The sequence below is a fragment of the Ornithorhynchus anatinus genome, chromosome 14 (genome assembly GCF_004115215.2).
Source record: "Ornithorhynchus anatinus isolate Pmale09 chromosome 14, mOrnAna1.pri.v4, whole genome shotgun sequence".
Lineage (NCBI taxonomy): Eukaryota > Metazoa > Chordata > Mammalia > Monotremata > Ornithorhynchidae > Ornithorhynchus > Ornithorhynchus anatinus.
Window position 1 is genome coordinate 38,503,223 of NC_041741.1, and position 24,860 is coordinate 38,528,082.

General features: G+C 43.3%; 1 protein-coding gene across 2 annotated transcripts in view; it reads left to right on the forward strand.

The window, feature by feature from the left end:
* Positions 1-1,091: 1,091 nt before the first annotated feature.
* Positions 1,092-24,860, forward strand: part of LOC100075664 (DNA damage-regulated autophagy modulator protein 1) — a 32,632-nt gene continuing 8,863 nt past the window's right edge. The window contains exons 1-5 of one of the 2 annotated variants that reach the window (XM_029078942.2): positions 1,092-1,283; positions 9,319-9,395; positions 11,050-11,192; positions 19,950-20,127; positions 24,518-24,576. In XM_029078942.2, the coding sequence (XP_028934775.1) occupies positions 1,153-1,283; positions 9,319-9,395; positions 11,050-11,192; positions 19,950-20,127; positions 24,518-24,576 (588 nt within the window). In that variant the 5' untranslated portion in view covers positions 1,092-1,152. The remainder of the gene's footprint in view (positions 1,284-9,318; positions 9,396-11,049; positions 11,193-19,949; positions 20,128-24,517; positions 24,577-24,860) is intronic. The other variant, XM_007670096.3, reaches the window with a different exon arrangement.

The following is a 24,860-nucleotide window of genomic DNA, read 5'->3' on the forward strand; positions in this document are numbered from 1 at the left end:
AAGTATCCACCCCAGTGCTTAGAACAGTGCTCGGTACATAGTAAGGGCTTAACAAATACCATCAGCGTGGTTTAGTGGAAAGAGCCAGGGCTTGGGTGTCAAAGGTCGTGGGTTCTAATCCCTGCTCTGCCACTTGTCTGCTGTGTGACTTGGGGCAAGTCACTTCACTTATGAGAAGCAGCGTGGCTTAGCGGAAGGAGCCCGGGCTTGGGGGTTAGAGGTTGTGGGTTCCAATGCCGGTTTCACCACTCGTCAGCTGTGTGACTTTGGGCAAGTCACTTCACTTATGAGAAGCAGCGTGGCTTAGTGGAAGGAGGCCGGTCTTGGGGGTTAGAGGTCGTGGGTTCCAATCCCGACCTCACCACTCGTCAGCTGTGTGACTTTGGGCAAGTCACTTCACTTCTCTGGGCCTCAGTGACCTCATCTGTAAAATGAGGATGAAGACTGTGAGCCCCACGTGGGACAGTCTGACTACCCTCTATCCACCCCAGCGCTTAGAACAGTGCTTGGCACGTAGTAAGCGCTTAACAAGTACCATTATTGTACAGTGCTCTGCACACAATAAGCGCTCAATAAATACGAAGACTGTGGGCCCGTTGTGAGGCAGGGATCGTCTCCATCTGTTGCCGAATTGTCCGTTCCAAGCGCTTAGTAGAGTGGCCCGCATATAGTAAGCGCTCGGTAAATACGATCGAATGAATGAATGACGACCCGATTACCTCGTATCTAGTCCAGCGTCTAGAGCAGCGCCCGGCACACAGTAAGCGCTTAACAAACCCCCTCATTACCGTTACGATTTCCTTCTGTGGCAACTTTTGGGAAAGTTCCCGGACTGGATTGGACGCAGCGGTCCAATTTCTTCATAGAGGAGAAGGTGGGAGGAGGGGCCGGGAGGGTTTGGGGGTGTCTGCGGGGGGCGGGCCGGCTGGGCGGGAAAACTTGGTGGCGCGGCCGGGGCCCATCCGCAGAAGCAAAAGTGAAAGGAGACGTTTCTGTCTGTGGGCTACCCGCCCCGTCCCCTCCTCCCCCTCCTCCTCTTCCCTCCCCCCGCCCCCTGTCCTCCTCCTCCTCCTCCTCCTCGTCCTCCTCGTCCGGCCCCCGGCCGCCCCGCCGCAGCTCCGGGCCTCGGAGCCCCTCGCCCGGCCCGGCAGGATGCTGGCCAACTTGCAGGGGGTGGCCTTCCTCCCCTTCCTCTTGGTGACCTGGTCCTCCGCTGCCTTCATCATCTCCTATGTCATCGCCGTGCTCGAAGGACACGTCAACCCCTTCCTTCCCTACATCAGGTAAGGGCAGGTGAGACCCCCCCCACCATACCACCCTCCCTCCAGATCCTTTTAGCCCCCAGGCCCCCTTAAGGGGTGGGCCGGGGGCGCAGGGCTGCCCTAGGAGGGCCCGGGGAGGGCCCCTGGAGACGGGACCCTCTAACTCGAGTGGAGCCAGAAGGGTCCTACTACGAACGGCCAGAGGAACTGGGAGAACTTAGCCACTAATAATAACGATGGGGGCACGGGTCAAGCGCTTACTACGTTCCAGGCACCCTACGAAGCACTGGGGTAGATACAAGACAATCGGTTGGCAACTGTCCCCTTCCCATTTGGAGCTCACAGTGCACCGGGGTGGACACAAGAGAATCTGTTGGACCTGTCCCATCCGGGGCACATAGTCTATATTATAGAAAGGTTATTGAGTGCCCATTTTACTGTTGAGGAAAGCGAGGCAAGAGAACTCAGGTTACTTGCCTAAGGTGACCCAACAGGTAAGTGGCGGAGTCAGGATTAGAACTCTGCTCCTCCGACTCCCAGCCCATGCTCTTGGACTTGAACGTCCAGCCTGGGGTGGAATGTGAAGTGTGAAGGCACCCGAGCAGCTGTGCCTTTTCCACTGAGGGCAGGAGGGAGGGAGTTTAAATTGTAGCAGCGCTTTTGAAAATGGCAAGATCTTCTCGGCGATTAGAGTTGTGACACCTTCGTGCATTGGCACCGGAGACTATGGAGTCACCTTCGTTGAGAGGCACCTTGAAGGGAAGGGTAAATTGCTAGTTAGTTGGGATGGTTTAAGCGCCTCGAGGGTCAGGATAGTGCCCACTTACCCCTTTGTACTCTCCCGGGTACTGAGCACATGGTGAGTGCTCAGTAAATACCCTTGATTGCCGCCCTGCCCGGATTAGATGACTCCCTGAGTTCTCTCTCAACTCAATGACTTGATGATTGTATTTCAGTGCCCTCCTTCCTTGGCCTCTTTTCAGTTTATTCGCAATGATAGTTTCAAGCTAGGATTACAGGGAGCAGTGGAGTGGGGCAGGGTTAGAGCAAAGTCTCTGAGCAACCTTAATCCCAGAAGTAAAGAGATGTTCTGTCGTGCTGAGGTGACTCCTTCTTCAAGCCAGCTGGCCTGTCACAGTGACAGAGGCTAATTTGAGTCGTGGGGGAAGAGACAATCATCCCATAATAACAAATTTCTTTGCCTTAGGTGGTCATTCATTCATCTTCTCTACACAAGCAAGGAGTTCTGTTTGCTTTGAGAAACTTCTGCACTTGTGTCAGGAATTTCTGACGACCGACAACCACCCTGCTATTCCCCAAGAGAGCAGCAGAAAGGTCCATCTCTCTGTCTGTCAGTCAATTGTATTTATTGAACACTTACTGTGTGCAGAGCACTGTATTAAGTGGTTGGGAGTTTACAGTGTAACAAACAGATACATTCCCTGCCCACAGCAGGTTTACAGATATGTCATAAGTGCTGTGGGGCTGGGAGCGGGAATGAATAAAGGGAGCGAGTCAGGGCGATGCAGAAGGGAGTGGGAGAAGAGGAAAGGAGGGCTTAGTCAGGGAAGGCCTCTTGGAGATGTACCTCAAATAAGGCTTCAAAGTGGGGGAGAGTAATTGTCTTTAGGATAAGAGGAGAGAGGGCATTCCAGGACAGAGGCAGGTCGAGGGGGAGAAGTCTGCCACGAGATAGGTGAGATAGAGGCACGACGAGAAGGTTAGCATTAGAGGAGCGAAGTTTGTGGGCTGGGTTGTCGTAGGAGAGTAGAGAGATGAGGTAGGTGGGGGCAAGGTGATGGACTGCTTTAAAACCAATGGTGAGGAGTTTTTGTATGATGCAGAGGTGGATGGACAACCACTGACTGGAGTTTTTTGAGAAGTGGTGTGACATGTTCTGAACTTTTTTGTAGAAAAATGACCCAGGCAGCAGAGTGAAATCTGGACTGGAGTGGGGAGTGAGAGGAGGCCGAGAGGTCAGCATGGAGGCTGATGCAATAATCCAGGCGGGATAGGATGAGTGATTGTATTAACGGGGTAGCAATTTGGATGGAGAGGAATGGGCAGAATTTAGCCTGATCCTCCTACCTCTTCTTCCTAAACTATCTACCCTAAACTAACAGCCATCTGTACACCAGTTTTCATTGCGCACCCTCGTTGGGCAGATCACAGATCTAGGCTCCCTGCCCCTTTCCTCCTTTTCTTTCTCACACTTCTCCCAACTACAGTTTAAAGGATCACTTGAACTTTGGGGCATTTGCTGCCGCTATCACTAATAATTTATTTCATGTGTATCTTCTGGATGTGCAGTGACCTGCAAGACTCTGTTCTGGGTTGCTTATTAATAACAATAATAATAACAATAATAATAACGGTACTTGTTAAGCGCTTTCTGAGTGCCAGGCACTGTACTAAGCGCTAGGGTGGATATAAGCAAATCGGGTTGGACCCAGCCCGTTTCCCATGAGGAGCTCGTGGTCTCAATCCCCATTTTACAGATGAAGCAGCTGAGGCACAGAGAAGTGAAGTGACTTGCCCAAGGTCACACAGCAGACAAGTGGCATAGATGGGATTAGAACCCATGACCTTCTGACTCCAGGCCTGTGCTCTATCCACTGTACCATGTGCTTCTTGTTCTTCACTCAATATGGATGACTTCCAAATCTACCTCTCTAGCCCTGGTTTCCCCAGCAATTTAATCTTATATTTTCTTTTGCCTCTCAGGCATCTCTCTTTGGGGTAGCAAGGTAGTTTTCTGGGTATAGTCCCTTCTTGCAGTTCTCATGTGTATAGGTAGGACCCCCTTCTGTAATACAAGTGCATTTTCTGCAGTAAAGGCTGTAAGATCTCCAAAATGGAGCTTCTCATTTTTCTCTTAAATACACTTCTCTTCATCTTTCTTATCCCTGTCAATAACACCACTATCCTCCTCATCCCATAAGCCTGGACTTTGGAGTCAGTCCCAACTGCTCACCCTCTTTCACGTATCACATTAAATGAACTCAGCCCTGCCAGCTCTTCTTCCACATCATCATCATCATCATCAGTGATATTTATTGAGTGTTGACTGTGCGCAGACCACTGTACTAAGCATTTGGGAAAGTACAGTACAACTTTCCCCCATCCTCCTTTCCTCTCCATCCAAATAGCTATCACCTTGGTTCAAGCACTTGTCACCTGCAGTTAGATTACTGTGTCAGCATCCTCACTGGTCTTCCAGCTTTCAGCCTTTCCCCCCCCTTCAGTCTATACTCCCCACTGCTGCCCAGATCATCTTTTTATATAAAACACATCTCTCCACTCCTCAAAAGCCATAAGCAGAAATCAGTTTCCCTCTGCATCCAGCAGAAATGCCTTACTGTTGACTTCAAAGCTCTCCACCAACTTTATCCATCTTACTACAGTCAATCAATCAGTGGTATTTGAGGGCTTACTCTGTGCTGAGCACTGCGCTAGGTGCTTAGGAGAGTACAATACAGTAGAGTTGGTAGACCTGTTCCCTGCCCACAAGGAGCTTACATAAAGTGTAGAGGGAGAACGTCAGCAGCTTTCTTAACGAGCTGTTCACCTGCAGCAGCTACCTCCAAACTCACCTGACTCCCTCGCTCTTAACTCTCCTACCTCTTGGTACAGTACTCTGCACACAGTAAGTGCTCAATAAATACCATTGACTGATTGATTGTCATGCTTTATGTCCTTGCTGCTCATGGTTATTTTTCTTAATTTTTAATGGCATTTGCTTAAACACTTACAATGTGCCAGACACCATACTAAGTGCTGGGTTAGAAACAAGCTAATCAGGTTGGACACAGCCCCTGTCCCACATGGTGTGTTCACAGTTTTAATCCTCATTTTACAGAGGGGATAACTGAAGCACAGAGAAGTTAAGTGACTTGCCCAAGATCACACAGCAGATGTGGGGGAGCCAGGTTTAGAACCCAGGTCTTTCTGACTCCCAGGGTCGTGCTCTATCCACTAGGCTATGTTAAATCTTGTGAAGTTGCAAAAACACAAAGAAACAGAGAGTTCTGTGTGGCACAGTGCAGTAGGCTAAGGTAGAGGATGGGAAGTGTCTTGACTGACACCCCAGACATGCAAACAACCATGTAATAATAATAATTGTGGTGTTTGTTAAGTGCTTTACCATGTGTCAGGCACTGTACTAACCGCTGTGTTGGATACAAGAAAATCGGGTTGGACACAGTCTTTGTCCTTTGTGGGGATCACGGTCTCAATCCCCGTTTTACAGATGAGGTAAGAAGAGTGAAGTGACTTGCCCAAGGTCACACAGCAGACACGTGGAGGAGTTGGAATTAGAATACATGACCTTTTAACTCGGGGGGCCCATGTTCTATCCACTAGGCCACGCAGCTTTCTACCTACACCTAATCTACTTGCCTCAACTTGTGGATCGTGTTATACCCTAATAGACTCATGTTGCGGGAAGAATGTTTCCTAATTCTTCCAACATGTTTTACCCAAATTGTCTATTGAAAGCATGTGCTTGAGCAGGCTGGGGCGAATTTCATTCCCGTTAAGAGATCAGATGATACTGTACAGACCTAACCTCATAAATTAATTCATTTAAAAACTGAAAGAAAGGATGTTGCAAGATTTCTGTTGTGAAATTCTGAACTTTTAAGGCTTAGCTAAGCTTCTTAAAGTGTAAGTACGGGAAATATCAAACTAAACTAGTTTTCTAGGCAGAGTCCCCCTTCCGGCAGCTCCCGTGGGTACCGGACCTCTTCTGTAGTTCAAGTGAGTTTTTTGGGGAAGACTGAAGGATGGGAAATACTAGCTACAGCTCTTGGATTTTAAAACTTAGGTTTTTACTTTTTTAACCCAACTCATTCTCGTAATGCCGTGTGAGAAGGGGATTGTGTCTGATTTGATTGTATCGTTATCTACCCTAGTGCTTAATGTAGTCCTCGGCACATAGTGAGCACTTAGCAAATACCAATTATTACTATTCTCTACAAGTTTCACCTTCACATCAGAGCCCTACGTGATGACGAGAAAGATCACCATCCGAAAGGTGTAGCGTAACCTGTAGCCGGTGGCATGGACTGGCTAGGTGTGGTGGCATCTATATCACTGCCCAGGCGATGGCTGTGGGGCTTGTGGAAGAATGGCTAATGGAAACCCGTGTTGGCTACACCCAGTTTTAGAGATATTTTCCTTCATTAGAGCGTAGAAGAGGTCCTTCCTCATCATAGCTGTGGCTGTTGGGGGTGGTTTTATAGTCGGATAATCATGGGGAACGGGCCTACCAGATCTGCCCAGAGATAGAAGTGATTGGTGATACCGATCTATCTTGAAGCACCCCCCCCACTCCCCCCCTGAAATAACCACTCTGGCCTGGCCTGCATATGTCCTAGTCTGTTGCTTCTGCATTTTCCAACTCTGGTCTCTGGTTGGGTGAAAGACAGTTCCATTTTGTTGTTGTTTTATCTTTGTTTTGTTCTGTTTCTATAATTTGGGCTTTCCCCTGACTTTCAGAAGAAAGTGGAAAAGAATCACTTGACTGATACACCTTCAGTTTGATTTGAGGTCTGATGCCCTTCAGTCTCCCAGAGGGTATGTTGGCCTTCTGGATTCGATCTTCCACTTTATCCAGTATTACAGTGGACTGTGTGTGTCCTAAGTGACTGAGTTCTGTAATGGCATGTGATTTCATGTTACTGTTTTTTTTAAGGTATTTGTTGAGCGCTTACTATGTGCCCAACACTGTACTAAGCGCTCGTGTAGATATAAGCTAATCAGGCTGGACACACAGTCTTAATCCCCATTTTACAGATAAGGAAACTGAGGCACAGAGAAGTAAAATGACATGCTCAGAGTCACACAGCAGACAAGTGGTGGAGCTGGGATTAGAACCCAGGTCCTCTGACTCCCATTACTACTGAAGATCTTTGCTTGTGTGTAGGTTTCCTTTCTTTGGTTTTCTTCAGCTCTAACTGCAAAATAGTTTATATCATCTACATATCTTTTTGTCTATACATCTCTAGAGGACAATAACCACTTTTATAGCATGTAGTGTGAAATATTTTTCAAAGGTCCTTGAGAATCATATAAAAGACTTGGTGCTGCTTCTTGCATTTCTCTATCTGGTACACTGTGACGGTCAAGGCTGCTTTGCTGTGTTATTCTCTGAAAGTGTTCAGTCAGCAAAGCTCTTCAATAACTAGTCCAGAAGGATGCTAGCTAGGGTCTTGCGAGGAGTGTGCTACAATGAGAGTTGACCCAATCTGATTTTTTTTACTTTGAAAATGGATAGGGTGAAAGATGATCTTGGAGATTCTGTGACTTTCCATGGAAAAGCTTGTGTAAATGATTAAAGCTGTGGGTTTCCTTCATGCTTGTAGATGTCAGTGGGTACCCTTTTGGGTGCAGGTGCTTTGCCAGTTTTCATGGCTCTGACTGATGTGGTGATTACCACAGTAGTTGGGACAAGTGTCATGTCTTTTCATGTCAGAAGGTTGCCTGGGGTCAGAAGGGCCTCATTTTCAAGAATAGATGATATGTTCAGGAGGCTATTGAATTGTTGTTGCTCTCTCAAAATTCCCTTCTGGACTGTGATGAGACTAGAGCCTTCTATTCTCTTCAGAGGTCAATCAATCAATTATATTTATTGACTGTTTTACCATATGCAGAACACTGAACCAAGTGCTTGGGATCTGTGGTCGTGTGTAAGGGACCATCGACCTTTAATAAGGTAGAAATCTTCACTTGGGAGCATTCTCTGTGGCTTTGGAACTTCTCAGCTCTGGCGAGCCATCATCTGTCATTCCTTCTCCCTAACTAATCTGATTTGCGTGTCACGGTATTGGTTTCTGAAAGCTTCTCTGCTCTGAGGTGCTTGTTTAATTCGTTAATTGTTCTGCTGTAAGTAGACTTTTTAATGCTGACTCATTTTCACCGAACCAATCTCGGTGGCTTCAACTAGACACATCTAATTTCTTGATGGCTGCCTGTTTAGCAGTATAGCAGAGAAATTTCCAGATGCTGTTTCCATTGGAAATTGTAATCTGAGATGGGAGGGCACCAGTCCTAGGACTTGCCATATTTCCAGTTCCTGGCCGGTCCCCATTTTACAGCTGAATGTTTGCCCCACTTCATCCCTTTCAATCCAACCCATGAGGGGCAGTGACATCCCATCACTCCTTCCAGAGAACTTCCCTTCTTGAGCAGTGCATTCCTCAACTGAGCTGAGCAGCAGTATTGCTGAGGCTGCTGTTTTAGGAACCAGATGGCCAGCATCTTGAGCATTGGTTGAATATTTGCTTAAGATAGAGAAAGGGGTATTCCCCCACCAGGGGAACATTTGCTGGTGGTTTGTTTCAGTTGTGGGGATGAGTTGCCCCCACCCCTTCACAATCTCTCTTGCCTCAGCCCCTGGTTGGTTGTTAAAAGGTGGCAGCCTGTGGCCATGGAAAAGGATATCTTTGTGTGCCTTCTTCAGCCACAGACACTGTTACGCCCTCATCCGATTTATTTACCGCTGATGGGTGACACACAAATTCCCTGTCATCAAAGAATTTACAGCCAAGGGGAAGATAACACAAAACATGAACATTAAAAAAACACATAAGAGCGTGGATAGTAGAAATGTCTACATATATCTGCAAGAATATTAATAAATGTGGAGGAAGGAACGTGGATGTATAATTATGGCAGTAGGGGGTAATCTCCAGAGTTAGATCTGGAGATACTTACCCCATTTCTGGTTTTAAAAAAAAAGGTCATTTTCTTGTAACCTTACTTATGATAGCTGCCAGAATATGTGATACTTCCATCAGGACATTAACTAGAAGAGGTTTTCAAGACTCTAGGAACCATGCTTCAGGTTAAGCAGCTTGGTTATGGCCTCTTGGAGTGGTTCTCTTCTGAGGCTCAAAGTTTTTCTTTTTTCCTTTTAACTATGAATGGCGAAATCCTATCACTACCATTATCCACATAATTAAAAGAAAAAGCCATTTAAAGTTGTAGTTTATCTCTTTCCACTACAAGGATTTTAAATTAATCTTCAGTGGTGTTTGTTTTCTTTTTTTCACAGTGACACAGGAACGACACCTCCAGAGAGTGGCATCTTTGGATTCATGATTAACATTTCAGCATTTCTTGGTAAGCAAAGTGAGTTCAGTTTAGAATAATAATAATTGAAAAATGACAGACCCTCTTCATAAATCATTCAGTAAGTGCAGGAAGGACTGAATTAGACTCTGGAGAAAACCCAGTGAAAATAGAATGAGACATGAAAATAAAATGAAAATTCATTGGTTACAATGAAAAAGCCCTTACCTTGCCTTCAAAAGAGGAAGGCAGGGAAGAAGTTGGTAGAGTGCACATATTGGCCAAAACATCCTAAAAAGGTTCATGACCAAAGCAAGAGCAATATATGAAGACACATTTAAAGAGGCTAAAAATGGAAAACCACCCTTTCTCAACTCATTGTTAAGCACTTACTTTGTGCCGGGCACAGTACTGAGTGCTAGGGCAGATAGATGATAATTAGGTTGGACACAGTCCCTGTCCCACGTGGGGTTCACAGTCCTAATTCCCATTTTACAGATGAGGAAACTGAAGCACCAAGAAGTTAAGTCATTAAGTCACATAGCAAACAAGTTTTAGAACTGGGATTAAAACCCAGGTCCTGTGACTCCTGGGCCTGCGCTCCTTCCGCTATGCCGTCCTAATTCTCAAAGACCTCTTTCGGTCCAACCCCTCAGCATTTTCAAATTTTTCGCATCATTCTAAAATGGCAGTGGAGGTACTGAAGCGTTGTGATAAAATTAAAAGAGTACTGTGTGGACAGAAATCCATACAAGTCCATCCATTCACTGGAAGATAAAGAGCAGAGCTCGTCAGTTTAGTTTTAATTATAAAATATATTCTGTCCTTGAACCACTCACAGGACACAGTCACTGGATCTGTGAAGCACAACGGAATCCCACTCAACTGACATGCACTCAGTGTCTGCTCTCATTAAGCCAACAACTATTTTTGATTGGCTGGCTGCACGAATTGAAAGATGGATGGGAAACATGTATACCACTATCATCTCTGAACCTTTCCAGAAGCAATGATCCCGTTATAGTTCTCTTATTAGAATGTTTGTTATGGGCAGAAAACACACCATGTACACCTCCCACCATCCCCGGCATTCAGTGTATAATGTGTCACCCCTACTGGGTACTCAATAAATACTCCTACTTACTCTTATTATTCATAATACTTCTCTTACTACCACCACCACTGTACTTGTCTTTCAACTTTCCCCTCCGTAAACTATTGTTCTGATCCTTTCCCTCCCGTGGAACTCTTCTTCCTTCAAATTAATCAAACACACTCTTCTCCACCTTCAAAGACACTCTAAAAATTCAGCTCCTGCCCAGTTGAAATCACATTTACACTCGTGTATATATTTTTCTTTCTTTGGTTTTTATCATTTGGTATTATGCTCTTATTCTTTACCCTATTATATTCTGTCAGTTTGCATCCGTTTTTCTGTCCCATTAGATTGTTTACTACTGAAGATCAAGAACCATATCTTTTACTTACTTCCTCCTCTCTGTAATTTATTTGAATATATGCCTGTTGACTGTAATATATGTTTGTCGACTCCTTGTGGGCAGGGATCGTGTTCTGCACACACTAAACACCATGATTGATTGATTCAGTGATGTTTCCAGGGACCTACACCTGCGCCCTGCATATGAAAGGTACTCAATAAATGCTCTTAGTAAGGATGATAAATTCCATAAATGTTTTGGTGCTTTATTTTCAGGTGCAGCCACAATGTACACAAGATTTAAAATAGTGAAGAAACAAAGTGAGACTTCACACTTCATTAGCCCTGTGTTTAACATTGTGTCATTTGGTCTTGGATTGGTGGGCTGTATTGGAATGTGCATTGTAGCAAATTTTCAGGTATGTCTCATTCCTCTTTCAGATTCTTTTATTTTTAGTTTTACACGTCCAAATTTATAGTGCGTATCTCAATGATTGAAGACGTATTATGGGAGATTTCTGAGAACTAATCTGAAATTTCCTTTATATTTCCTCTTTTGAAAGATAAATGACCATCGATTCAAAAATTTAGTGATGTGCTATTTGTCTGCCAAAAACTTTGGTTGTGACAAACCTTTGCCTTTTCACTGCAAAAGTTTGTTTCAGGGTGGGGAGCAATACTGTTTGTGGTGCTTGAGAGGATTAGGAGGATTTGGTTTTCCATTTGTTTTTCAACCAATTAGACATTCTGTGGTTTTGTTGTCTCATTAGATTTCAACAGTAGCCCTTCACAGTAAGAGTGTATGAAAAATTCTAACTTGTGTTACTGTTTCCAACAATGAATATCTTAATCAGGATGGTAAGTGAATTAATATCAACTTGTCAGTAGCTTGTAAATTTCTTAAAAATGTCACTAACTTCCAGGGTTTGCTTGTGTTTCCAAGTGATATTTCAGTATTTTACAAGCTAGTCAAAATGCTTTAAATAGTGTCGACCAACTGTAGTATATTGTACTTTCCCAAGCATGTAGTACAGTGGCCTGCACAGTAAGTGCTCGATAAATATCACTAGGATAATGGAAAAATACATTTTTGCTAAACTCAGAAAAAAAAAGATCCTTCAGTAAGTTCGTTAACAACTGCTGGCCCCAAAATTGCAAAATGATCAGAAGTAGAGTTCATTAGAGTGAAAATATGATTTTTCGTATACTTTAGGTTTGTTAAAAAATATTTGGCTATACTAAAAATATGCTTTTCAGTAAGATTGTTTCTCCAGAAATAAACACTGAATTTATGTGGCAGTTCAAGAAATGGCCACCTTGTTATGGTGCTCTTTCACTTTGGTTTTTCTTTGGAGCTTTTAGATTAATAGACACTTAAAAAGAAATGAATGCTGCATTTACTTTTTTGAAAATGTCAGAAAATTAGTTTCTTTTAATTCACCATTAATAAAAATACAATAGATGTGAACGTAGGTGGTACCTTAACATGCAATTGATCACCTTAATTATCCTTATAAGAATTTTTGAATGTGATAGATTCAATATAAGATGTTTTAATGAATGTATATGAAAAGATAGCTAACACTGAGAAAATTAAATTATTCAATTCCGTGAACATGTATTTAAGTTCTGAAATGCATCAGCCTTCCCCCCACTGTTATTTAGCTATTAAATGTTCAAGAGGAATGTAAAAAGAGTTGAAGGAAAAGTTTAAAAATGAAAGGTCTTAGGCAGAAGACTCTCTCAATTTCCTTCTCAGAGTAGGGTTGCATCAAGGCTGGAAGTTTTCTTTTCTTACTCCTTAGGAATATTTGTTCTTGTTTCAGTGCAAAGATTGCTAAACTGGACATAAGACACAAGTGAATTCCTGTTGTTGTAGGGTTAAAGTTCCATCCCCATGATCTAGAAGGAGGAAGTGGAATTTAGAGTGGGGTGGGAACTCAGTTAAAGAAAATCATGTGTAACACATCCCCATTCTGACATTTATCCTAAATGTCTCTCAGGTTTCTTAACTTTAGAAACATAATCAAAGCCAAAGTACAAGCTCCAGAGAGAGGTGCAAAAGGGCACCCAGGCTTTGTAGTGTTCTGTAGTCACTTCTGTGGTTCTTAGTAAGTGCGTCAGCAAACCCGGCATAAAAATCTACCAGATTGCTTTCTCTGGGAAAATGAACAGCAAGATGTTGTTTTAATCATCACCGGGATGTCATACTGTCTGCAGAGGCTCTTTCGGCAACAGCTTGCCAAAGCCAAAACCAGAGAGTGTATGTTTTCCAGCAGTTTCCAAGACTCTTGTGAAGTAATTATAAAGCAGAGGGCTGAGAAATCCTGAACTATGCCACGTGAGTGAGCGAAACAGAGCAGGACTAATAGGGCTACCTACAGAGTTTGGTTGCTAACAGTCAGTCTTCACCTACCAAATTCATTACCTGCATAGTTTCTTGTAGGCACCCAGGTGCCCACAAGACTTACAGTCCTCTAGACTGTAAGATCATCATCCAAATCTGTTGTATTATCCCAAGCAGTTAGTACAGTGCTTTGCCCATAGTAAGCATTTAATGAATACCATTGACGATGATACCCAAAGGGACTTGGGACCATAATAAGACCATTGGTCCTGGGTTTGGGAAGTAGTGGCTTTCCATTTGGCTCTCTGACTAGGGAAGCAGATTGTGGAAAATTTCACTTTCTTGGAGTGGTTGGTGCACCAGGTCCTCAGTTTTCCACACTGTCCACTCCCCCAGATTACTGCCACTCCTCGACTCTGACGCTCAGGGAGACGCAAACTCTCTCCCCAGTAATCCTCCACCAGTTGTCCAACCCTCCCTTCCCCTCCCTCCCTGCTCCTCTTGTCTGCTGGTCCAGGGTACTCGGATGGGGTGGCAATCATTAGCCTGGGGTTGAAAAAAAATTTAATCCAATCCTGGTTTGAGTGGCCATTTCTAACTCTGCTATGGCCTTTCCAACCACAATAGCCATTATTTTTTACAATTCCTGCTAGACCTGTCTGTGGCACAAAACCCCCAAGGCGGTTCTTCCATCTTAAATTTTCATTGCCAATGGTGTAGTCCCAGAGACTATTCTCGTACTTGCACAGCTGGGATTAGAAACTCAGATCTCTTAAACTCCAAAGCTGCATTTTTCCACAGTGGGGCTCATATCAGTCAGAATTTGATGTCCTGAAGTATTAATAAGACTACAGAGACTGCACCAGGGAGAAAATGTTGATTATGATATTGATTAAGCTGTTTATTTTGGGTCACACACCCGTATTGAGCAATAGGGTAGATACAAGGTAATCAGATCAGACACAGACTTTGTCCCACACTGGGCTCACAGTCTAAGAGAAGGGATCTTTATACCCATTTCACAGTAATGATAATAGTGATGATAATAATAATAATAATAATAATTGAGAAGTGCTTAATACTAATAATAATGATGGTATTTGTTACGTGCTTACTATGTGCCAGGCACTGTTTTAAGCACTGGGTTAGATACAAGATAATTGGGTTGAACACAATCCCTGTCTCACATAGGGCTTACAGTCTAAATCTAATCCCCATTTTACAAATAAGGGAACTGAGGCACAGAGAAGTTAAGTGGCTTGCCCAAGGTCACACAGCAGATAAGTGGAAGATTAGAATCCATAACCTTCTGACTCCCAAGCCTTTGCTCTATCCACTAGGCCATGCTGCTGCTTCCTGAGTGCCAAACACTGAACAGGATAAGCAGGTTGAACACAGTCCCTGTCCCTCATGGGGCTCACAGGCAAAGAGAGAGGGTGAACAGATATTTAATCCCATTTTACAGATGAGGAAACCGAAGCACAAACAACTTAAATGACATGCCTGAAGTTACGGAGCAGATCAGTGGCAGAACTATTGGAACCTGGGTCTCTTGACTCACAATCCCATGCTCCAATAACAAAATTTGGCTGAGAAAATCAGAGAAATCATTGTAGGCTGGTAAAATAAAATATCAGAAAGGCCCTCGACAGCTCAGGCATGTATAATATTCAGCCTCCCCTTCAAATTGAGAAGACTGTGTGATAAAATGTTATTCTCTAACTCACACAGGGCAATCAGGACTTTTATCTAGCTGAGTGCTTGTTGATTTTCCTGTCCCTATCTCCCTGGTGATTCTGAGTTGTGCAGGCAAACCAAAGTTGTGAAACACGCTCATAATTGAAAGAAGTAGGTAGGTTTTATAGCAGCACAAGGACATTTAAGCATCATTTAGGGAGAAGAGACAATGCTGTTCCTCCTTGCGATTACTAAACTAAATACAGACTGTGACTCTCTCTCTCCCAACCACCCCACCCCTCTCTGCCCTTACCACTCCTTTCTTCCTCAGAACTTGGAGTTGGGCAGTGGCAGGGGGGTGGTCATCTTGTCCGTCCCCTCTCTACCAGCCCCCTTGGAGTTCACCGTCCCTGACTGGCACTGGATGGAATGTCCCTGAACTGCACCCTCTCTCTACCCCGGACCACCTGCCCTCCCACCTGCACTGTTCAATCTCCTCCACCCCCACAAATCACGCAGACAAGGGGAGGAAGGGGGAAGCAGAGAGGGGAAGGCTGGAGGGGAGAAATGAGACCTACTTTGGGACAGCCCAACCCCTTTGTCCTTCTGGTTCAGAGCTAGCCCCCTTGTCCACTTTCTTCCCTGCTTGCTTTACTGAGCCAGCCACCACCCTCAATACCGGGCCCCACTGCTCCGATTCTCACTCCCACCTCCCTCCTCCAGCTGTGTGTGTACCCCCTTGCCCAGTCACTGACACACCCAGACTCGTAGGGCCCAAAATAGCAGCAGGGGGAGCAGCCCGAGACCCTCCCTCCCTGTCTCCCTCTTCCCCACTTCACTTCTCTCTCAAGGTCAGGTGATGTTGATTGAAGAAAACCCTTGATAACGCCCCCCCCACAAAAATTCACTTTTTAATGTCTACTCAAAATTAGTCTAACAATGAGAATTAGCTGACATGATGATCATTTAGATCAAAACTTGCTCCACACTGTTGGATTCTATTAAAGTACATAGGCAGGTGTCAGATTTTGAGCCGCAGTGACCATACTTTACTTCCGGTAGCATCTTAGGGGTGTGATATTTGAACTTGTGGTTCTTTTCGTGGCTTGTATGTGGATAAACCTTAACAAGAGCTTGAAATACTCTTCAGACACTTCCCGTCTGAACAAAGTATTTGCCTTAGACCGTTGTCATGGTACCCATACATTTATTTTTTGATAACTTCCTTGTTTGTTATTCCACAGTTCAGGGTTTGGAGAAAGCCACAGTAATAGCAAACTTCATTCTCTAGGCACCCAGAAAATGTCCTTCCTGAGAGACGTTTAGGTTATGTGGCTCATCTTCTGTGAATTCTATGGTGTCTAACAAGTTTCTTTTTCTCAAATGAGTTTGCTCTACTGAAAAGACAGTTTCTTTGCGGTTCAGTCTTGCCAACAGTCAGTTTGTTGTAGTCATGCTGTTTTTTTCCTTTAGTCATCATCTGGACAAAGCTAGGAAGTTCCTTGAAACGGTGCAGAAAAAGAAGGCTAGTTTCACCAACTGTCCTGTTTAACAGATCCAGCCTTCATGCTTAACTAACCTGAGTGTACATCTCCTTTGAAAAAAAAAAAACAAAAAAACTTTTTTATTTCTGGATGATTGCAAACTCAGTATGAAATGACCACAGTGTCAAATGAGGGCCTTTTGTTTGGAAGCTGCCAGTGGTCTAACTGGGATGTTAAAGAACGTATCACTCCATTATTGCTATTTGGCTGTATTTGTATGGAGCAAATTAATTTTTGAAAACAATTTTAAAGTAGGAAATACAAAGAAAGAAAGTTTAAAGTATGTTTGGCCCAAATCTGCAAGGTTCAATCCTAGTATGAAGTGCTAAACTAATATAGCAAGGATGTTTGGGGAGCCATATACAACGTATCTCTTTCCAGGTTTGGGAGAGTAGTATATCTGCCTGACAGATGCATTTTGGGCTTTTCTGTTGTCCAGCCTGTCCTATCACTCTTCTGCTGCTTTGAGGGGCCCCAGGAGTTCAGAGAGTCCAGTAGGAGTGAGGGGGAACACAGAGTAACAGAAACTGTCATTTCTGCTGATTACAAGGCCAATTCAGAGGCTCTCTCAAGGATGCTGTCACACATCAAAACTGCATTGTTTGGACAACTTTGACATATTATTTCTCAACCCTTTCCATACTGAATTGGGACACAAACAATAGGAGCAAGTCCCCCTAACATTCATTGACCTCAAAAGGAGGAACCTTTTTTAAAAATGGTATTTGTTAAGCACTTACTATTTGCCAGGCATTTGTACTAAGTGCTGCGGTAGGTACAAGTTAATCAGCTAGGACACAGTCCCTGTCCCACATAGGCCTCACAATCTTAATCCCCATTTTACAGATAAGGTAACTGAGGCACAAAGATGTTAAGTGATTTTCCAAAGATCACACAGGAGACAAGTGGTAGAGGCCGCATTAGCCAGGTGCTCTGACTCCTAGACCCATCCTCTTTCCACTAAACCACACTTCTCACTTATTAAGATCCCAGGAAGATCTCTTTTTTCATCCTGCTGTTAAGCTTAAACCCAAGAAGACACATCCTCTGTTTCTGTTCTGAAAATCAACTTTCTGCTAGCCAGGAGAAAGGGAATTTCCTATACTAGACTCAGAACACAAGATAGGTACTGAGTTGCTGTGTGGCAACTGCCTACAAGTGGGGGGAGAGAAAATTCCTGAACTAGGATAGAAATGAGAAAAATACAAAGTAGGTGTTGAGTTTGTGTGTGGCACTGCAAAATAAGGAAGAATTTTTTTTTTAAATGGATGATTAATGACATATCAGGTAATTGTCCCAGTGCTTGCTTCTTTTTTTTTTAATTACACACACATGTTCCCTGGTCATAGTACTGAAATAGGCCAAAATCTGTCCTCGCCCTCCCATGACTTCTATTACGCTCTCTGCCCTAGAAGTGCATCCATCATTTCAAGGGAAATACCTTTCCCTTCTGGCAGGCAGCAAGGAAAAGAGGCAAAACAGTAACAGCCAAAAACGTTGCTCACCGACTCCACCTTCCTCTCACCCACGCCACCTTCTTCTCAGCCACACAAGAATAGAAATTTGAAGTGTGATTACTTAGAAAACAATTGGCCAGTTTCTTCAAAGAAACAAACCTCTCCTTGATTGAGGTAAATGACATTTAAAGATCGCTTGATTCTTGTGATAAATGAAGCAGCAAAGCTGGTGCTGTCTCGCCTGTCTTGTCTGTCCTTCCGCCAACCTCTGGCTCACGTCCTGCCTCTGGCCTGGAATGCCCTCCCTCCTCAAATCCAACAGACAGTTACTCTCCCCCACCTCAAAGCCTTATTGATGTCACATCTCCAAGAGGTCTTCCCAGACTAAGCTCCACTTTTCCTCATCCCCCACTCCCTTCTGTGTCACCCTAACTTGCTCCCTTTGCTCCCCCATCTCCACCCCAGCCCCAGAGCACTTATGTATATATCTGTAATTTTATTTATTTGTATTGATGTCTGTGTTCCCACCTCTAGACTGTGAGCTCATTATAGGCAGGGATTGTCATTATTTATTGTTGTCAAGTTCTTTTCCAAGAGCTTAGTACAGTGTTCTGCACACAGTAAGCATTTAATAAATACAACTGAATGAATAAATGAATGAATGCTGCACTATCACCAGGTAGAAAGTTAGTACTAGAGTTACCGTGAAAAAGATGGCCAGCAGTAGTAGAAGAACAAGGGAGATGGTTGGAGTCAGGACGAGAGCAGCTAACCAGGTCTGAAAATAAAAACCATGAATTCCAAACTTTTTGTTCCCTGCCCCTCAGAGCTAGGCAAATCCTTCTAAGTCCAAGCTGCAGTCGGATGAATTTTTAAGGAGATTAGCCCTATTAGGGTGGGAGAATGTGGGCTGGAGGAAGTGGGTGAGAATCGGACACCTGGAAAGACAGGTGTCATTATAGGAGGGCAGATAATAAGACTTTTGTTGAAAGAAGGAACTGAAAAATTCAGTTTTCATTTCACCCTGAAAGTTGTTCTTCAACTTGTTCAACCAGTGATCTATTTCTTCTTTCTTCCCAACATCATACCGGCATCAACCTTCCACTGAACAATCTTTCTATTTCCCTGCGGTGGGGGTGAGAGAGGAAGAAAGAGAGAAAGACGGAGAGAGAGGGACAAGAGAGAAACTGAGGGAGAGAGGCTTATATACAGTCCCTCTAGAACTGTCTACCAACTCTGTTGTATCGTACTCTCCCAAGCACTTAGTACAATGCTCTGCACACAGTAAGCGCTCAGTAAATACCATTGATGATATAAGTTGTTCTGCCGCCACAACTGCAAACAGCTGTTTGGAGCTTTACAGCTCCCGTTTCCATGTCTTGTTCCCTTTGGAATCTCCCCGCCTTCTCCATGGTTTGGGACTCCCCAGTGTGAGGAAGCACTCACTCTTTGTGTGAGTCCATCAATAATAATAATAATGTGGTATTTGTTAAGCGCTTACTATGTGCAGAGCACTGTTCTAAGCGCTGAAAGAGATACAGGGTAATCAGGTTGTCCCACATGAGGCTCACAGTCTTAATCCTCATTTTACAGATGAGGTAACTAAGGCACAGAGAAGTTAAGTGACTTGCCCACAGTCACCAGCTGACAAGTGGCAGAGCTGGGAATCGAACCCATGACCTCTGACTTCCAAGCCCCTGCTCTTTCCACTAAGCCATGCTGCTTCTCTATCAATCAGTAGTATCTATTGAGTTCTTACTATGTGCACTATGTGCTTGGGGGAGTACATGACTACAGAATTAGTGGACATGTTCCCTGCCCATAATGAGTTTACAGTCTAGAGGAAAGAAATGGCCAGCCTTAGTCATCAGCAGGCAAGGCACCCCCTCTCCCCCCCCGCCCCACCTACATTTCTGCACCAACCACTGATGAATGCATCAGCCCTACAGAATTTGTACTCTGTCATCCTTTGGATCTAACATACTTGGTGCTGAGGGAGATTCTGGATAGGAAGGGAGGGCTTGTTAAGGTGCTAATTAGTGTCCATCAGACCTAGTCCAAGTAGGAATGCTACTGTTAAAAAACCATCATTCATCCAAGGCAGGACCATGTCCTCAATCGCAATAACGTGTAAAATGATTCTCTTTTCAGGAATTAGCTGTGCCGGTGGTCCATGATGGAGGTGCACTTTTAGCTTTTGTCTGTGGGGTCATTTACACCCTACTTCAGTCCATCATCTCTTACAAGTCATGCCCACGATGGAATAGTGTTACTATGAGCCGTATAAGGATGGTCATCTCTGCTGTATCGTGTGCTGCTGTTGTTCCCAGTATCCTTTTCAGGGTTCACAGTAGGTCCCCAGAGCCCTGCCCTTTCCAGAAACCAGCTAAAGATCACCAGACCGGCACTTATGAAGAAAAATTTTCACAATGACAGTGTCATATGACTAAAGTGGTCTAAAGGGGAAATGAAATGCATAAGGGGAAAAAGAGGGTTTTAACTGTCAACCTTACTAGTGGCAGGATAACACGTGAGTGGAAATCATTAGGGACAATAACTTAGTGGCAATTTGATTCGAAAGTTATCTTTTGGTAAGAGTACCTTGGTGAAAAATGTGGGGAAAGTAGGAACTCTTGGCTCATTCTTTATTTGCCTCCCAGTGCAGGCAGGTTTGGAAGTGATGTGAAAATATTTATTTTTCTTTGTAGTGCCTGGCTAGAATATCTAATATTGATATTGTACTTTAAGTATTAGCTCTGTATAAAACAGAAGGGGTCAAATCTTTTTCTCCTAGGTGTGCAAGGCAAGGCCTTAAATTCCAAAGAGGGTGGACAGGAGGAACGTGGAATTGTTCAAGTCTCACAGAGGCAGCAGGTTCTAGGGGAAAGAGCATAGAACTGGAATCAAGAGACCTGAGTTCTAGTCCTACCTCTGCCACTGGCCTGCTGGGTGACTTTGAGGAAGTCACCAAATCTCTCACTTAAATGTGCCTTAGCTTCCTCATCTGTAAAATGGAAATGAGATACCTGCTCCTCTTACCTCTTAGACAGTGAGATTCATGTGATATTATATCTACCTCAGTACTTATCAATTGATGATATTCACTGAGCACTTACTGTGTGCAAAGCACTGTACTAAACACTAGATACTAAATGTAATATATAGTGAGCAATTAATTAGTATTATTTATATTAAACCTTGGTATTAGTGAGCCCTTACTGAAACTTGAAGGGGCTAGGTTCAAGATAACAAAAAGGACACAGTCAGCTGAATGGATTATCATCAAGGGAATTGAAACCTTTTCTTCTTGAAACTTCTATTTTACCCTGCAAAGACCATATTTGGCATTTAACGCAAAAAGCATTTGAAAAATATGCTCAATTATGCATCATGTTTTAGGAGAAATGAAAGTAATTTAAGTTTTTCTCTAAAAAATGCTTAGCCGTTTAGATTGAAAATGTGATGAGTGGGGAAAAAAGTCATAACTTTCAAAGTTTCCAGAGTTCTTCTCTGGTTTTATATGAGAAAGCTACAGAATGATAAAAAAAGAGGAACTTAGGTTTTACTGTAAAAATAGGAACTATTGAAGTTTTTTCTTTATAACTAGGAGTGGTTTCATTAACATTTTTAGAGAGGTGAGATAAAGTTGAAAACATGACTCATTGGATTCACGTGCTCTAGAAGAATGCATCTTAAATGCAGATTTCTCTTGCTAAAATGGAAGCTGTAAATCCTACAAAATTAATGTGGAGTTTTAATTCCTTGGTAGTTGTATCAAAAGGAAATTAAAAAAAAGAATGACTTAAGTAAAGGCATAGAGGTACCACATTTTACTATTAGGTGGGCAAGGATCCCCAAGGAAAAATAAAACAAACATTTCCCTTCCTCGGCTCAGCATGCTCAAATTAAATGGAAGAAATAAAGAACCCTTTTCTCTTCATGAAGTCCTATTTAAACGGAAAGGGAATTGGGAACATGGCAGAATAAGTTAACTCTAAGAAGTTCTTATTTCCAGCATCAGATGGACACATTAAAAATCAGAGCCCTTCTATCAGACTCCAAAAACTCTCAATTCATGGAAATTTGGTGTGAGAAAACCCTCTTTTTAATTAATTTTTATCTTAGCAAAAACAATCCTTAAAATTCTCAGTTAGTTGGAGAAATCCCCTCAAAATAATTTAACTTTTTAAGAACCTCAGACAAAGAATTCTCATAAAACAAATTCCCCCAAATGCAGTCTTCATTTTGGTTCGAGGTTTTGTTGCATTTTTCGTGCCTACCTCCTTAGTACATTGCTTTTAAAAGTGCATTGTGCTGATGCCAAAATACATAAACACATATTCAGTAGCACTGTACCGCTCCAAATACTTCTGATTTCTATAGTGATTTTTACTTTCTAAGAATTACAAACATTTTTTCAATTCTCCTCCTAGAACCCTTGTGAAAGGACAAGAATTAGTATCTCTACTTTGCAGCTGGAAAATCTGAAGTACAGAGAGGTGAAGCGACTACTCCAAGACCGCACATTGTTTCAACAATAGAGCTGTGTCTCCTGTTCCCATGTTTCAGTCGCTAGACAACACTAATAAGAGCTTCCTGCCTAGAGAAAATCACCTTGGAAACGCACTTTAGGGGACCTAAAATGAACAATCCAGCTGTCATAGGAGTAAAGTATTTATTGAGCACCCACTTGGTGTGGTACATTGTAGTAGTGTACCATTAAGCGCAACTGGTTGGGAGGAATATTTGCTAAATAGTAAAATATCAATTTCTAAGCATTCCTATTACATGTGATCACCTTTTAGTGGGCTTATCCCTGCACAACACCTAATTCTTGAAATCAACAGTTGATTTTACAAAGTACAGTGCTTGACATGAAAAAAGAAACCTTCATGTGTGGCTATAAAGGAATATTTACTTTAGAGCACCTTTAACATTTACAGTTTCTAAATAGCCCACACGTGTATTGAATCAGAGTATTAAATGCAAGAATTTTTACATAGGTAGAGCTTTCGGTTCTTTGTACTTATTTTGTAAGAGAGATGCCTAATAATGAGTTATGTGTGTCAAATAAAATGTCTTTTATTGGATGAAGGTATGGAACGATTATGTTCAGTTTTGTGGAGGAGAAAACAGTGGATTATAATGAGTCCTCTAGACTGTAAAATCACTGTAGGTAGGAATTATGTCTACCAACTCTGTTGTACTGTACTCTCCAGTGCTTAGTACAGTCCTCTGCACACAATAAGCACACAGTAAATACCATTGATTGCTTACGAGGTGCCTGGGAAGTCCAGTGTAAAGAAGACTCCTTCTGGGAGACGGAAGAACCTGGGTTCTAATTCTGGCTCCGCCACATGTACACTGTGGGCTGATTAGCTTGTATCTGCTTGAAGCACTTAGTACAATACCTGGCATATTAAAAAAATGACACTTTCCAGGCCTCAAGGAGCTTACACCTAACTGGAACTCCCGGAGAGCTATTTCTTCCAAGTTGAAATGCCCTTCCCTTCTCATTCAGACAGGACTCTGGTGGGCACAGACCCAGGGCTTGGGGAAAGGCACTTCCTTTTGGTTTGACACTTTGTGGAAGAGAGTAGGTGGTCACCGTCTGGCTATTCCCACGGCGAGTTTGCCATTTGTGTATTTAAGTTGGTCTTTTCATAAGGATGACTGAGCAGTGCCTGGAGTGGGAATTTAAATTCTTGAAAGGGGTTTCCCCCTCAGCATAAGGCAGGGTGTCCTCCCCAGGTGGAGGGTGGGGATGGAGAATAAGTTCCTAAAGGCCCATAGTCCCCAGCCCCGGTTTCCTAACTCTTTGTGTTGGACCAGTTCTAATAATTAGGGTGTTAGAGTTTCTTTTTTTCAATGGTATTTATTAAGTGCTTACTAAGAGTCAGGCACTGTACTAAGCACTGGAGTAGTTACAAACTAATCAGCTAATCAGGTTGCACACAATCCCCAGTTTGCAGATAAAGGAATTTAGGCACAGAGAAATGACTTGCCCAAGGTCACACAGCATACATCAGAGCTGGGATTACAACCCAGGTCCTCTGATTCCCAGTTCCATGCTTTTTCCACTAAGGCATGCTGCTTCTGTTTGGATGTATGTCTGTACGTATGTGCCTCTGTTCCTTCTCTAGCATAGACCCGGGAGCAGGAGAGGAGCATTTGCCTCCCGGAGTTCAGGGCTGTAGGAAAGCCAGGGAATACCCGGATCCAGTCCCTGACCCCATGGTGGGCTTCCGCTTTGGAGGGAAGCACAGCAGAATAAGAGGAAGGAGGTGAGAAGGGTAAAGTGGGGAAGGGCTACCTTAGCCTCAGAAACAGGACGGAGAGGTGTCAGGAGAGCATGTTGTCCAATGCTGAACTATTTCAAGTGTAGTGCTTTGGATCTTTTGCTCATGAGCTCTTTAAGGCAGTTGTCTAGGAAATGATATGATAAAGGAATTTTCTCTCAAGAGCGGAAACAAAAGCCAGAAGCAAATAAAAGGATGGAATTTCAAGGATAAAGAAATTAAAGACTTGGATTCATTATTCTCTTCCTCTTTTCTATATGGCATTTTTTTCTGGACTTATTCCATTTCTCAGGTACAAGTCAGAAGGTTACCGCTGCAGAGAAGTTTATTGCCTTCCTTCACGTCAGCAAAAGAATGAACCATTTTGACCAGTACAGTAGCTCTCTTTTGTCTTTATTTTCCTTTACTTATTTTTTCCAGTGATTGCATTTGCTTCGCTGATCTCCATAACTAAACTGGAATGGAATCCAGATGAAAAGGTAATATTTTGCAAGATTGCCATCTCTCCACTCCACTAAAAAGGCTACCCATCTTCCTCCACATAAAGCAGAAACTTCTTACCGCCGGCTTCGAGACTGGTGGAAGGTCTCCATCTTACATAGTAGCTTTCTTCCCTGGTTATTCACCAGCTCACCTTATTTTCTAACTGCACCTTGCTCTCAACTCTTCGATCATGCCATCCTGGAATTTATTGCCCCCTGAAATCTGCCAAACCACAGCTCTCCTCTTCTTCAAAGTGCTTCTGTAATCCCACCTCTTCCAG